At 38.3% G+C, this 16,395-nt stretch overlaps 1 protein-coding gene across 2 annotated transcripts in view; it reads right to left on the bottom strand.

The window, feature by feature from the left end:
* The window catches only part of POLR2B (RNA polymerase II subunit B), a 49,480-nt gene that overhangs the window by 32,563 nt on the left and 522 nt on the right, over nt 1–16,395 (bottom strand). For both annotated transcript variants that reach the window (XM_026508962.3, XM_057309799.1), the window contains exons 2-8: nt 15,974–16,323; nt 10,439–10,511; nt 6,698–6,848; nt 4,476–4,588; nt 4,131–4,350; nt 3,615–3,773; nt 304–468 (exon numbers count right to left, since the gene is read on the bottom strand). In XM_026508962.3, coding sequence (XP_026364747.1) covers nt 304–468; nt 3,615–3,773; nt 4,131–4,350; nt 4,476–4,588; nt 6,698–6,848; nt 10,439–10,511; nt 15,974–15,992 — 900 coding nt within the window. In that variant the 5' untranslated portion in view covers nt 15,993–16,323. The remainder of the gene's footprint in view (nt 1–303; nt 469–3,614; nt 3,774–4,130; nt 4,351–4,475; nt 4,589–6,697; nt 6,849–10,438; nt 10,512–15,973; nt 16,324–16,395) is intronic.

Here is a 16,395-nt window from a genome sequence, read left to right as displayed (position 1 = left end):
ATTCATTTTCCTTTTTTACTAAATTGCACCAGACTGGTATGCTTTTATGATTTTCCTTACTACGGTTTCTTCTCGCTACTGTCAGTGAACTCTGGCTGCCTCTAGCTTTTATGTCTATTTTACACAGAATTGTCAAGAAAGAAGCTGAAGCAAGGCTGAAGGCTTTCACTACACAGTAAATGTCATGGGATTTGTGACAGCTAAATTACTCTTCAGAACATCTTTCTACTATGTTTTAAGATTAGCAACAGTAACTTTAAACCTCTTGCAAAACACTGCAAATACATTTTTCTCTCACATTACCATTTCCATCATCTCTGGATCTTCAAAATCATAAATAATATGCTCTAAAATATCTCTGTCAGACACAAAACCTAATGCTCTGAACACAATGATGATGGGAACTTCCTGCTTGATATACGGTAGGGTTGCCACAATGCGCTGACCAATAGCACTCTTCTTTGCACCCTAGAAAAATAAAACATCATTAGAATATCAGTACAAAGAGATCACAGCCACATACAAACATCATGAGAATCGTTTCATATACATGTTCATTGTATGTATTTCAAGGGAAGTATAACTTCATACTTTAAGGAACATCCTATGGCTGCCTTTCAAAACCACTGGAAGAGGTTTACTAATTTTATGAACAGGCTGATCATTTAGGCATGAGAGAGCTTCTATCTGCTATCTGCCTGCCAAGATTCTCTTAGAATTACCCAATACCATATTTGCAATTGACATCTGGCTACAAAAGAATGAACACAGATCCTGCACCCTCTCCCCTGGCCGAAAAAACCCCACAAAAACCACACAAAAAAACAAAACAGGCCATACAAAACTCTCCGAAGAAAGACATCAGGGGTAAAAAATATATATATGTGGACAAATGTGGGAAAAAAGCTAAGCAACAAATGAAAAATAATATTAACTCAGAGCTGGTCTCTATGGTATCTCGTTTGAAAAATATTTCAAAATTAACAAACAGCCTCTTTCACACAAGTATACTTTTTTCAATTTCTCTTTAATTGTACCACATACAAAAATGACATAAAAGTTACTAACCTACACTTTCATACAAACAACTGGCTTCTCTGTTTTAATTATATTTCTTTCTTTAATATTAAGCTCTGGCCTTTGTTGGCCTCATAATCCTACATTACTATAGTCCCTCTATTAACAATTTCTGTCATTGCCTCCTATTTAGGCCTCGGTCCTTAGACACCTTATCCCACCTTACGAGTTTTCGGTTAACCACTCTTCATAAACGATATCCAAACCTTCATCTTGCTCTTTTTCCTGTACCCTCAGCCCTCATACCTCCAAATGCCATTTGGTCGTTTCTACTTACAGGTCAATTATTCCATTCAGTCTATTATTTGTCTCATCATAGATCTTTTTCAGAGTAAGCAAAACATAAGAAAATAATGCACACATCACGTACCCCCACGAAATCTTGTCTAAAAAATGAACTACCTCTAAAAATCAATTCTTAGAAGTTTTCTATTTTATCCAGAACTTGAGGACAGAAACCACAATCTTAATTGATTCATACTATATCAAACATCACTAAATCCAGAATTTTTTTAAGATTTGATTTTTAAATAATCTACACCCAACGTGGGATTCAAACCTACAACCCTGAGATCAAGGGTTGTATGTACCATCTGAGCCAGTCAGGTGCACCAGATGATTTTCCTTTCTCTGCCTCTAATTCATTCATTTTGCCCACAGCTGCCACAATAATCTAATATACTGTTTCCATTTCTTTGCCCTCCATGATACAGGCCAATGCTTCTCAACAAAGAATGCACATCAGCAACACCTGAGATCTTTTCCAAACACTTGTACTTAGGCCCCATTCTACCTCTATTTACAAGTAAAAAACATTTTAATTCTTTAAAACACCTATTCTACATATGTGTTTAACTTCAGGTAGTTAAAATTCTCTAATCTTGAAGTTCTTCATTTTTATAAGACTTAAAAAGGTGGTTTTAGGCTCTGCAGAACTGTTTGCAAGGCACAAGACTAGAAATCTAAATGTCCATCGAAAGGGAAAAGGTTAAATTATGCTACATCTACATATGGAATATAACCGCTCCAAAATAATCAAGTGCTCATCTAAACATGTTTTTAAAGGATACAGCGAAGTTCGAACAGTGTGCATCACAAGCTCCCATTTGTATTTTTTGCATTAAGACTATTTCTGAACTGATTCATGAGAAGTTATCAAAAGCAGCTGCCTCTGGGGAAAGGAAGGGTCAAAGGAAGACTAGTTTTTATAGTACACTTTTTTCCTACTTTTGAACTATTTTAATGTGCATGTATGACTTATTCAAAACAAAATATAATAAAAACCATACCTGAAATTAAAACTACTTTCAAAGATAGTTGTAAAGATAAAATCAAGCAATCTGAGTAACATAACTGGCATACAGCAAATATTCAAGAAAGGCTACCTATTTTTTTTTAATAAAGATTTTATTCATTGGGGTGCCTGGGTGGCTCAGTTGGTTAAATGTCTCCCTTCAGCTCAGGTCATGACCCCAAGGTTCTTGGATCAAGCCCCACGTCCCACTCCCTGCTCAGTGGGGAGCCTGCTTCTCTTTCTCCCTCTGCAGCTCCCCCTGCTTGTGCACTCCCTGTCAAATAAATAAAATTTTGAAAAAAATTTTTTAATTTATTTTTGAGAGAGCGAGAGAGCGAGCGAGCAAGCATGCTCAGTAGTGTGGGGAAGGGGAGAGGGAGAAGAAATCTCCAGCAGACTCCGCACTGAGCACAGAGACCACAACGAGCAGAGAGCCTGACACAGGGCTCAATATCACAACCCTGAAATTATGACCTGAGCCAAAATCAAGAGTTGGACGCTCAACCAACTAAGCCACTACTAAGCCACCCAGGCATCCCAAGGCTAGGTATCATTATTACAAGTAACCTGCCTATGGTACGCAGCTTCTAAGATTGTGCCCAAGGACTCCCTCCCGCCTACTACTATTATTGCCTTGTGCGATTGCCACCCCTTGAGAATTGGCTGAACATATTGGCTCACATCTAACAAAGAGAATATGGTAAAAATGACAGAATGTTGCCTCTAAGATTAAGTTATAAAAGACTGTGATTTCCATCATGCTTGTTCCCTCTATGGCTCTTGCTGAATACTCTCCCTGATGAAGCAAGCTGCCATGTTGTCAGCAGCTTCTCCGTGGAGGAGAACCACACGTCCAAGAACTGAGAGAGGGTTCCAGCCAAAAGCCAGCAAAGAACTGAGTCTCTCAGTTCAACAGCCCACAGAGAACTGAATCCTGAAGACGACCATGTGAGCTGAGCCTTAAGATGACTGCAGCTCAGGCAAACACCTTGACTGCAGCCTTGTGAGAGATGCTCAACCAGAGGACCCAGCGAAGCTGCACCCAGATTCTGGAGTCACAGAAACTGAGATGATAAATGCTGCTACTGGAGTAATCTGCTACTAGCTGTTAAGTAAATAACACCTACGTATAACATTGACAATACACTCCAGAAAAGCTTTTTTGACTAAAAATGCAGTCTGATAAATTATAAGACTAGACAAAAAGAAACAAATCCAAACAATATCATGTTCCAGTCCATACCTGTCCTCCTCTTGCCAACATGCTAACCCAAATAGTACTAGTGGGTCGGGAAGAATTCTCCAGACATGATCTACACTCTCCTGTGTAGGCGTATTTAGAATCCTTTTTGGCAAATACATAGACTGTGTTTGTTGCCATTTTCTCTTGAGCAATCAGAACCTATATGGACAATAAAAGTTATTCCATAAAACTCACAGGTCTCTGAAGTATAAAGAAGAGTAAAATCTGCATCTTTGACCACATGGGCTCACTGAAACATCAATTCTTGAACTTTACAAACTCCATTTTACATAAATGCTTCACAAAACATATAAGCCTAAACACCACGAAATTTCTAGTGTTTATCATATAGAGCTAAATAAAGTTCTGGTTTACATAAGTTTAGCTGTCATCCCCTAAATAATTCAACTACCACTTCCAGGTTATTCTGTGTACAAATTTACTTTTTAATTTGAACTTTCACAACTTAAATCTTAATTATGATATTGTCATTTCTTTAAATAATGCTTATTATACCTTTTCTGATCCATTAATAATGAAATATCCACCAGGATCCAAGGGACATTCATTTAACTCACAAAGATCACGATCTGTTAAGCCATTCAAGAGGCAATAAGTTGAACGCAACATAATTGGAATTTTTCCTATAAAAGTTTTCTGATGTTGAGTTTGAAGTTGTTCTTCACCTTCTTTAATGACTGTTTTTGTTATATCAACATAAAGTGGAGCAGAATACCTTTAGAAACAAAAGTAAAATTACAATTAAGTAATAGTAAGGTGTTTGCTCAACTCTCAGTTGAACTGGTTAAAATTACATTTTCTGAACTGTATTTCAATATCAATTGCTGGAAAAATTCTTACGTGAGATTTCTTAATCTGGCCTCATTTGGCATCATTGGTGAAGGAGCACCATCTCTTTCCCAATGGGTAGGTTTGGAGAGGTAAATCTGCTCAAACTTCAGCAAATATCTTGGCTAAAAGGAAACCAAAAAAATGAAAAAGATAACTTTTTTCCATAAAAGTTTTAATGATTCTATTTTAATCAACATTAACATTTTGACTAGAAACAGCTCTAGAAACTGCTGAAATTAACCCACTTTACTAATACAGGGACTCTCCAAAGCCAATATCCATATTCCATAGATGTCAAGTTGAATACTTAATTGCTATCTTAAGGCAAAAGACAGTCTTGAAACATCCCAAGTAAATAAAGACTATGCACACATCTCATATACTCTGTGTTTATATCAAATAGTTAAAGGATTTGTATAAATAATCTATATAGTTTTATATGCTCTCTCCTTGGTTAAGGTCAGAAGTACAAAGTTAACAGAAAAGATAAATTCAGACAATTAGGATCATGCTCTAACCTATTCAACAGAACACCAAAAAAATTAACCTAACTCTTCAATACACAAAAAAATCCTAATTACTCTATAAAGGACTGAGAACTTCCAACTTCCAACCCCAACTATAGCTCCACCCACTCAAAAAAAAAGTTTTCAATTAATATCTATTTGCTCCCCAATAAAACAAGATCCATGAGAACTTTCCAGAGGTAAACGGATAGTGGGTTTCTCTCTCAACCAAATCTCAAAGAGACAATGGGACTAAATAGACCACTAATGGTAATTAACACCTAAGTTCCCCAAACTGGAGGAGATAAAGGGCAAAGAGAACTGGTGGTGATAATGCACCAAAGGAAAGCCATCCCTCTACTCCTTATTTTTACCATCACCCTAGTCTAGAACACTTATTATCTTAAGCCTAGGCTATTCAAAGGTTTTTATCTGTCTCCAGCCTCTTCCCACTCCCAACTAAAAACCATTTCCAAAGTAACCTTTCTAAAATAATGCTTTATGCACATTCTTTGACAATCTTTCAATAATTCCTAATGATAGCCAAAGCCTGTGACAATCTCGTTCTATCTTAATTTCCACTAACACCTATCAAAGACAGATAAAGACAAAACTCATATACTGACTGTTGTGGTCATTCCACCCCCAAGCCAAATAACACCAAGTATTTTCTTGCTGAACCCCGTAAGTATCTTTTCTCCAGTAAGACAAGTCCTACCCTGCTCCTCATGGTCAGCTTAAGAGTCCTCCCATCTTTTCCAGCAAGTTCTGATACTCCAGCTTCACATCTCTTCCTCAACTGTACTTAACAGTGGTGGCACTTTGAGTCTGTTACACTGTTATCTCTTTTGTTTTGCGAATACCAGGAAGAGAAAATGCCGTAACTATAAAAAATTTTTTTTAAAAAGCCCCTTTTTCCAGCACAACGCCAGAAGAGCCAATTATTTGTTCTTAACAGCAAAAGTCTATGCAGCATCTCCAACCAGAATGAGAACAATCAGCTCTTAGGAGATTAGCTATAGAAAAGGACTGAACTTACTAGGAAAAAAAAAAAAAAGAGAGAGAGAGACTGAACTGGGGCTCTCCCTGACTCACTTTGTTTTTCAGTTTCCCCATCTCTCTTCTCCTCAAAAACTAAGGACAGCTATCACTCTGGACTATATACTTTTTTACAATCACTCATGTAAAACCAGATTATAAAATTATACCCTCGCTATGATTTCAACAATGCTAAGAACATACATACGTGTGAACAAAGACTATGAGGAACTTAAAAAAACTAAAATAGCTGGTATGTTTGGGTGACTTTATTATCTCTTATATTGTTATAATAACGTATTTCTTACAAAAGATAAGAAGGGGGAAAGTCCTTCAAACACATTTTCTTTTATGATTTCTTACTGTGAAAGAAAACATAAAGGGGGCTTTCTGAAGCAATATGACTATTTGTGGCTTGCTTCTCCAAGTAGTTCATCATATTTCTAAGCTCCCTCTCCCCAACTATTAAATCCCTACTATCTCAATAAGGATTAGGGTTTTGGATTACCTGCAAAAATGCATCTCTTCATTAGTAAGAATAAATTAGGAAGTGATAAAAGATGCTCCAAGTACCCTGCTAAAAACACCTACTTTCTTTTCTTCTACCTTTAGGCCAGGTGAGAGAAGGACGGAAATTTCAAATCCATTTTCCTTTCACATGCTACTTTATTAGAGTAACCATCTTACCGGTTCTTCAACTTCTCCACTAGCATGCTGCGCTTCGGCTTGTAGATCTATGGGTGGAGCGTCTTCCACAATTCTTTGAACAGACATCTGAATAAACTCATCAAAAGAATCCAGCTGTTGTCTGACCAAGCCTTTCTCATCAAAATAGGAACTGGGAAAATATTGGCGTTTATAACCAGTTACAAGTCAGTGATTTTTCTAGCATATTTCCTCATTCTCATTATAATTAAATCCAACAAATAATCAATCATTAAATAGCAACTACTGTAAGCCCATCATTACAGATACTATGAGTTATCCAAAAACAGGGTGAGACCAAGAACACTTTCTTTGTAGAACTTGTTAAGTTTCAGGAAACAAGACTTATGGGTAAAATAATTAAAGCACAACAAAAGAACTATAAGGAAGCGCTAATATAAATGTCCTTATTTATAAATAAGTTTTATCCAACCTCTTTTTTTAAGTTTTATCTATTTATTTGCTTGCTTGGTTAAAGTAATCTCTACAGCCTATGTGGGGATCAAACTCATGACCCCAAGATCAAGAGCTACACACTCCTCTGACTGAGCCAGCCAGGCACCCTTCATCCAACCCCTTTGAAACATTTTCTCAAACTAAAGAAAATGTGGATACTTGAGTGGCACAATTAGTTAAGCGTCTGACTCTTGGTTTAGGCTCAGGTCATGATCTCAGGGTGATGAGATCGAGCCCCACATGGGGCTCTGCACTCAGCGAGGAGTCTGCTTAAAATTCTTTCTCCTTCTGCCCCTCCCTACCGTGCTCGCTCACTCTCTAAATCTTAAACTAAAGAAAATGTATAGTCAAAATAAAAGAACTCTAATTTGAATAAGAGAAAAGATGATGATACCCATGACTAAAATACAGAAGGTATGAAAACTTCAATTTTAGGTTTAAGATTAGTTCTAACTTGTATATGTTAAAGGTGAGATGAGAGTAAGTCATTCAAGTGAAAATACTCAGCAAATGACTGATGATAAAAAATGAAGTATGGGTAAGAGATGAGAGTTACCAACAGATACAGAAATCACATAATGAAGCCCTAAAGAAGACTGAAGATTCTAAAAGAGAGACATACGGTTTACAAGGAACAGACACTTGTTCACATGAGGGAAGGGAAAAGAATATATATATAATAAAGGCATAAGAAAATGTAAGTACAAGAGCAATCTCACTCCTCACCTCCACCCAGGAACAGTTGTATAGCTGGGCTTTGGTGAGACCATAAGTGCTCTGAGATCTATGACAACCATAAGAATTGGATTATCTCATCAGCCCTCAGGAAATGCCCCATGAGCACACCCCCATGTCTCTGCCGCAATTCCTTCACCTTGTGACCCCTGCATCTTGTACCTGTGACACTTTCTTAGCTTTTGCTCCTCTTTCACTACCAACTCCCTTATCCTCACATCAGTTTTCTGAGGCAATATGCACAGCCCAACTAATCACCAGTCTCCCATTTTGGCATCACCAGGTCCCTTCACAGGTCACCAGCAGGCCAATTAATTGGCTTGCTTTGGGTCAAGATCTCACCCTGATTCAATCAATCGTGGACATCAATATTAGAAGTTAGGTCCTATGGCAGAGAACAGAGCACACGACCATCCCTGTATAAGGTACAGCCTAAAGAATGGATAGGGCAATTTCCTTCAGTACAGACTGTAAGCTAACAGGAAAGGAATTTCTCACAACCATTTGAGTCCACCACTGATATATAAGAAACACATGGAAGAAGACACGGTCTGTAATTTAAGTAACAGTGGTTTTTATAGACAATTAACAATGAAAAAATCTTCACAAAACTATGGATAAGTTTCATTCCCCAGGAAGACTTCCCAAGATCATTAGAACACAGCTTCATTAGGATGTTATCCCTGGGGCGCCTGGTGGCTGTCAGTTAAGCGTCCAACTCTTGATTTCAGCTCAGGTCATGATCTCAATGTTTTGGGATGGAGCCCCACGTGGGGCTCCATGCTCAGCAAGGACTCTGCTTCTGTCCTTCTCCCTCTGCCCTTCCCCCTGCTCACGTGTGGGCACACGCACACGCACTCTCTCTCCAAAATAAATCAATCATTAATAAAAAAAAAAAAAAAAAGTTGTCCTCTACATACCTAAACTATATAAATATCTCATATTTACATCCATCTTGATTATTTTACCAGAAGTCATCTCACTGAAGTCCCTGGTAATATTAAGTAACATCACAGTGACACCGCTTGGGAAAAAAATCACTTGATGTTAAAAAGTGAAAAAGCAAAGCATCATCTCACAATAGACAAAGTACCTATAGTCAATTAAAATATAAAAATCAAATATTTTGTAACAAATGTTAAATGGGGTGACTATTCACAATAGTTTACCTTGAACAAGCAATTACGTATGCTGAAAACAATTCTTTTTTAAGATCAAAATATTCTTTCTCCCTGGATATTGTAGAATATAAACATATCCACAGAATATCTACCTAGTTATTTTTTTCCTAGTAAGATGCCTCTTGGTGTTTAATACTCAAAGATCATAGAAGATACAAATGTCTTAATACAAAGTTTTTATAGCCCATGTTTAGTAGTAAAAATACACGCTTACATCCCAAAATCTCAATATGTTTTTAATAAAACCAGGTTCAAGAAGGTTCAGTTATACTCCAAATACAACTGGTACAATGTTGGAAGCATATGTTCTTTGAAAAGGAAGAGACTGTCAACCAAGAGGATGTGCATCTTGGAGATGAAGGGGCTCAAAGAGACATCACCATGTTACTAAATACACAGCAATTGTCAGTTTGATAAGAACACAGAGTTGCAGCATTTTATATCCTAACACAGCAAGATGTTATTTCAATATTTAAAAGTTACTTTTCTTACCTACATGTAAGGCTTCTGAGTTTTGTTACATTTTAATTACACTTATAATTGGATGGGAATTTGGGCTGAAATACAACCTCATGTAACTTTATCCATTTAAAATAAGAAAACCAAAAAATCAAATTAATACCAGTAATGGAAAAAAATGGACATCACGTGCCTCCTGATAGACTGCAGAGAGAACATCACTTCTGCCAAAAGTAATCATTTGAATCTAATTATGAGGAAATATCAGAAAAACCCAAACTGAGGGGCATTCTAAAAAGCAACTGGCTTGTATTCTTCAAAAATGCCAAGGTCAAAAAAAAAAAAAAAAAAAAAAAAAAGAGGAAGACTGGGGGACTGTTCTAAATTATAGGAGACAAAAAAATAAGTCATGAAAACTAAATGCAATATGTAATCCCAGGCTGGATCCAGGAACAGAAAAAAATGTATTTTGCTATGAACATTAGTGGGACAACTGTCAAAATTTGGGTAAGATCTGTAAATTATTGTATTAATATCAATTTCCTGATTTTGATGACTTATGATTATGTAAAAGAATATTCTTAGGTCTGCAACTTACTCTCAAATGTCTCAGGAAAAAAAAATGCAGAGAAAGGGAAAAAAAGGCAAAGAAAATATGTAAGGTTAATATCTAGGGTAACTGAGTGAAATACACTTATGAGTTCTTTGTGTAACTTTACTTAAGTCTGAAAGACTTTAAAAGTTCAAGTTAAATATATAAGTAAATAGAGAAACCAGCTCTCATGTAGCCTATTCATATAAACATCTAATTTTCAAGAACAGAATAAGCAGGAAATCCCTTTAAAGGTTATTATGCCTTTTAAGGCTTATGAAGTTTGGTCTCAAAAGTTACCTGATTACAATCCAGCATGCTTCTTGCCACAAGTCTGGGGTGATTTCATCATCATCTTCATCATATTGCATATCTGCAAAAACCAAAAAGATTGTAACCGTGTGCAATAAAATGCTAGCAGTTAACATCTCACTCCTATGATTTGAAGCAGCAGAAACATATTTACTCTCTGTTAAATGAAAAGCAATCCTTTTACCCCACTTCTCTGAACTTTCAATTGAATTATTACTAATATACATAGGTACACATCCACTTATACAAAGGTCTAGGCCACATAGGTATTCTCCCAGTATACATTACAAAGGTTCAGTGTAAGTTTTGTGAATTTGTTAATATTCCACCTTCTCTGGAAAGTCCATGTAATTCTCATTAATAACTAACCATAATGATAACTAGGAGCAAGCATGTAGTCCTCTGATCAATAAGCTCCTCAGAGACTAGAGTGAAAGATTAGGGTAAGGGAGTAAAGCCAGAGAAGGGTTCCAATAGCTGGGCGATACCTTAATGTACAGTGGTTTATTACAGCAACATTTCATACAGGTAAAGGTATGACAGACTGTATTTTCCAAAGATGGCCAAAACTATATCTTCCACTTCACATGCTCTTTTATAATGTCATCTTGATATGCCTACCATCAAGATATTGGGATCTATGTTTCCTCCCCTTAAATCTGGGTGGGTTTTTGACACTGCCATAACTAAAAGGAAGCAGCTGAAGCCACACTACATGACTTAAAAAGCTAGTTAAGAAAAGGCAATGCAATTCCACCTTGTTTACTGAAACATGCTTCTGGAGCTCTGAGTGGCCATTAGTTAAGCCCTACTACTCTAAGGCTTGTATAGTACAAGGAAGCCCAAACCATATGGAGAGGACACTTATAGATGCTCCCATCAATCCTGGTCCTTGAGTCCTGCTAGGCGAGGTGCCAGACATGTGAGTAATAAACACTCTAGATCATAGAGGCCACAGTCGTCAACACCTAACCTTTGAGTCTTTGCACTGAACCACTGACATCACGGAGCAAACAATCATTCCTACCACACTCTATGAGAATTCCTGACCCACCAAATCCATGAACACATTAATTTTTAAGCAGCCAAATTTTAGGGTAGTTATGTAGCAACAGTAATTTGAACCATAGGAGATTTGAAAAATCAGAATGAATTCGTCCTCTGCTATTAGTCTCATCATCTTATGTAAAAGAAAAGTGTGTTGTATTTTTGTTTTTATATTCTAACTTTATAGCCTGTAAAACTTAAGAGCTTTCAATTCGAAATTTAATACATGTCCAAAACAAATTATTTAATAAATGCTTCTTGAACAGATTGGAATTACTGATCCCTACACATTGGAGGGAGGGTAAGAAAGACAAAGGTATCTAAAAGAGCTCAGAGAAATCTAGCTTTGATGACAGATTACAGGTTAATATCACAGCCACATAGAGAAGCAAAAAGGTGGGAAAAGGAGAGAAATGACAAGGTTAGCTTTAGGTACATTTATGAATCATTTATATCTTTAAATACTTGCAGTAAACAGCTGATATAAATATAAAGCTCAAATAAGGGGTCTAAATTACAAGCAGCTGAGAATCATTAACAAGTGATTTGTAGAATACGGAGAGCTTCCACAGAGAAGACAGACTGAAGGCAGGATATTAAGGAATACCTCTATTAGAGTCATGTGAAAAAAAATGAATCCACAAAGGAGACTCATTTACTCAATCATCCATTCCCATTCATCAAATACTTGTTGAACGTATTTACTATATCCCAGGCATTGGAGAAACAACTTTCTCCAACAAGATAAAAGAGGGCTATATCCTCAGGGAGATTATCACCTACTGGAGGGATACAAACAAGATGAAGTCAATTAAGAGGAAGAACAAAGTGAACGGACAGTCCTAACCAAGACCTCAGGAGGTTAGGGCAGACTTTCCAAAAGCTGAGCTGAGTCGAGACCTCATCTATGAATAAACAGGAGTAAACCAGACAAAAGGAAAGGGTGAGGATGGGAGAGGCAGAGAAAGTAGTCTCTCAAAAAGAAAAAACAATTTGCACAAAAGACTCCAAAATGAAAGCTATTCAAGGAATGAAAGAAGGCCAATGTAGCTGAAGCAAGGAGAGTGAAGTTGGAGTTGTAAAAGAGACTGGTCTTTACCAATAGAGCTTCAAGGAACCACTCTAAGATTTTAACAAGGGTGTGGCTTGATCAGGTTTTCATTTCTGAAAGATCACTATGGCCACAGTATGGACAGTGAGTGGAAAAGCAAGAAACCTGGAGCACACAACCAGCCGAGAATCTGAAGAAGTAATCTAGATAAGAGGTAGTGGTGGCCTGAACTAGAAATTGTGGCAGAGGGGACAGACACCTGACCAGATTTGACATATTTAGGAGACAGAACCCTCAGGATTCGGTGGCTCATTAGATAATGGGGGCAGAAGAGAGGACTCAGGAATGATGCCCAGGCTTCTGTCTTCAACAACACAAGAGGGGGATATTACTGAGATGGAGAACACAGGACAAAGCAGATTAGGAAGGCAGATGAGTAAAGGAAAATAGCTCAGTCTGGGCAGTGACAAGTTTGCGTAGCTTAGAGCACATCCAAGTGAAGTTGTCCAGCGGCAGTTAGATATGTTAAGACATCTGGAATGGAAATATAAATTTGAAGTCATCCACATATAAATGGTACCTGAAGCCATGGAGAAGAGATGGAATCCTCCAGAAATAATATGAATAGAAGAGAATGAGAAGGAATATCAGACAGGTAACAAGAATTACATGAGAGTTATGTGGCAGAAGGAAGGAGTGATTTCCAAGAGGAAGTCATCAACATTGTTGAAGACCACAGGCTGTGGATAAGGTTTCAAAAATGTCCCTCTGATTTATCAATTGAGAAGTCATTGACATTCTTATTAAGAGCTGTTTTAATGTAGTGGCTAGAGCACAATTAGATTATAATAGGTTGAGGAGAGACTGGAAAATAGGAATTGGAAAAAACAAAGAGCCTTTTTTTTTTTTTTTTAAGAAGCTTGGCTGTGAATGAAAGGAGAAAGGCTAAATATCAGAAGAAAAAGTAAACAAAGAGTTTAACAACAACAAAGAGTGTAACTTGTTTTTCTGAGGACAAGAGATCTAATATTTCATATAAAAAAGAAGCCAAGTGAAAAGGAGTGTCTAAAACTGATGAGGCCATATCTAATAAAGCTATCAAAATGGGGTACCTGGGTGGCTCAGTCAGTTAAGTGTCTGCCTTCAGCTCAGGTCATGATCTTAGGGTCCGGGGACTGAGTTGCCTGTCTGGCTCCCTGCTCAGGGGGGAGTCCGCTTATTCCCCTCCCCCCCAACTCAGGCTTGTGCTCTCTCAAATAAATAAATAAAATCTTCAAAAAAAAAAAAAAAAAGAAAAGAAAAAAGAGGAGCGCCTGGATGGTTCAGTTGGTTAAACATCTACATTCAACTCAGGTCATGATCCCAGAGTCCTGGGATCAACCCCCAAGTCCAGCTCCCTGTCCATGGGGAGCCTGCTTCTCCCTCTCCTCCCCACTCGTGCTCTCTGTCGCTTTCTGTCTCTCAAATAAATAAATAAAAGCTTTAAAAAAAAAAGATATTAAAAGACACAGGCAGGAATGGAATGTAGACTCAATGCTGGAGCAGACTTGGTAAGTGAAGTAACTTTAACTCTTTCCACACGATTATTATACATTGCTAATGAGAATATGTTGGGGCGCCTGGGTGGCTTAGTCAGTTGAGTGTCTGCCTTTCAGCTCAGGTCATGATGTGGGGTCCTGGGATCGAGCCCCATGTCAGGCTTCCTGCTCACAGGGAGCCTGTTTCCCCCCCTCCTCCCCGCCAGTGCTCTAATAAATAAATAAAATCTTAAAAAAAAAAAAAAAGAATATAAACTAGTACAAATCACTATAAAGGTCACTCGGCACCATCTGCAAAATGTTAAACATGTGTATCATCTGAGCTGACAATTCTGTATCTAGGAATTTCTCCTACAGACACACTTGCATTGGACAAAATGACATATACAAGATAATTCATAACAGCACTACATGAACCAGAAAAATACCGGATATAGCCCAAATACCTATCGATAAAACATATTTAAGGTACATCCATACAAATTAGGTAGGTGTGAAAAAAAATGAGGTGCTCATGAAAATCTCCTAAATATAAATATACATCAAAAAATAAAAGTGCAGAAAATTGAGTGACCTTTTTTCTGCAGAAGGGTGCAAAACATTTATATTTGCTTGAATATGCATAAAGCACTCCGGAGAGAGAACCTAAGAACAGAGGCTACCTTCTGTGGAGGGGGCTCACTCTACACAGATGGTGGACAGGAATAAAACCTTACGCTTTAACATTTTTATATTTTCTACCTTGTGAGCCATGAGAATATTCTACCCACTCAAAAAGTTAAGCTGAAAAAAGGTTAACTTCTTTTCTGGGATAGGAGTTAAGAAATCTAATGATGCTAACAAATTTCCAGACTCAAGATATGAGACAGAGAAGTTTAAACAGAAGTTTACACTTTTGCTGCTTCTTCTCCATCAAGTGGCCTGGGAATAAGGAGAAACGTGGGAGGTGGCCACAAGACTGGGAGTCAGAAAAAAGTGGTTTGAAATAGTAGCTGTGGAGAATGTAAGATTGAGCATTAAAAATACATAATGAAAATACACTAGACAAGACTAAGAATTCTACTGAGAAAGGAAATAATAAAAACATACTGGCCCTATTCAATAGGATACATAACCCTGAAAACTCTGCCTCTGTGGGAAGACAAAATTTAAAGGTCATCTTTTTTTTTTTTTTTAAGATTTATTTATCTGAGAGAGCAAACGAGAGAGAAAGCGCGCGAGAAGGAGAGAGAGAGAGAGAGAGAGAAGGAGCAGAGGGAGAGGGAGAAGCAGACTCCCAGCTGAGCAGGGAGCCTAATGTGGGACTGGATCCCAGGACTCTGGGATCATAAGCTGAGCCGAAGACAGACGCTTAACTGACTGAGCCACACAGGCGCCCCTAAAGGTCATCTTTTAAGACATTTTACTTAGACATATGACAGCATGAAGGAACGCCCCGACATAGACACCGTATTCTTTGACCCGGCTGTATTTCCAAAGCCTAGCACAATGCTTGGCACAGGCTGACACTCAACATTTCAACCAGTCAATAAATTCACCATGGCCTTGTGGGGAATCAAGAAAGGAGCCCTTTGCTTCAAAGTGAAAACAACGGAAATTGTCTTACTGCTCCGCACGCCATTTCAATCCGGGAAGGCGGTATCAGACTTAGCCAGCAGCAGAAAGGGGACAGAACAAGAATCACCTGACCAGGAGCATTAATGCTACGGTTCCCTGCACACTCCATCTCTCACAATCCCAGCTTCGTTCCCGGCCTGGGGAATGTTGGGGGCACGACTGGGAAGACGAGCTGCGAGTAAGGGGGAGGCCGCAAATCCTCAGTTGGTTCAGCTCCCCGCTTTTCCCTCTTTAGATAGGTGCCGCGGAGTGTTCTGAGGAGTAACCTACCCTCGTCCGCGTCGTACATATTGGCAAACGGTTCCCAAGTTCCTAACTCTTGGAATCAGAGAAAACAGCGCAGCAGGCAACAGCACCCGCAGCGTGAGGAGCAGGAATTTCCGTCTCCGGCGTTCCCAGAATGCTCTACTTCTCAGGCCAAAGGCCACCCACAAAGACGACAACGTAAAATCTGCGCCTGCGCAAGTGGCAGGCTACGGTTTGGTCAGGGTTAGAATTGCGCACGCGCAAACCGTAGACCGCCACCTCCGGCGGTTACGAGGATGGTTCCTACAGCGAGCGAGTGTCGGATCCCACCAATTAAATTCTGTTTTTCAATAATGATGCACAAATAATGACACCTGAAAAAAAAACAAAGATTTATTAATAAAAGATTTTAATTGAGGCCGTGAGTATGCGGCATTTGATGGGGG

The sequence above is a fragment of the Ursus arctos genome, unplaced genomic scaffold (assembly GCF_023065955.2).
Source record: "Ursus arctos isolate Adak ecotype North America unplaced genomic scaffold, UrsArc2.0 scaffold_9, whole genome shotgun sequence".
NCBI lineage: Eukaryota > Metazoa > Chordata > Mammalia > Carnivora > Ursidae > Ursus > Ursus arctos.
Note: the sequence above shows the minus strand (reverse complement) of the source record. Positions and strands in the feature narration are given on the sequence as shown.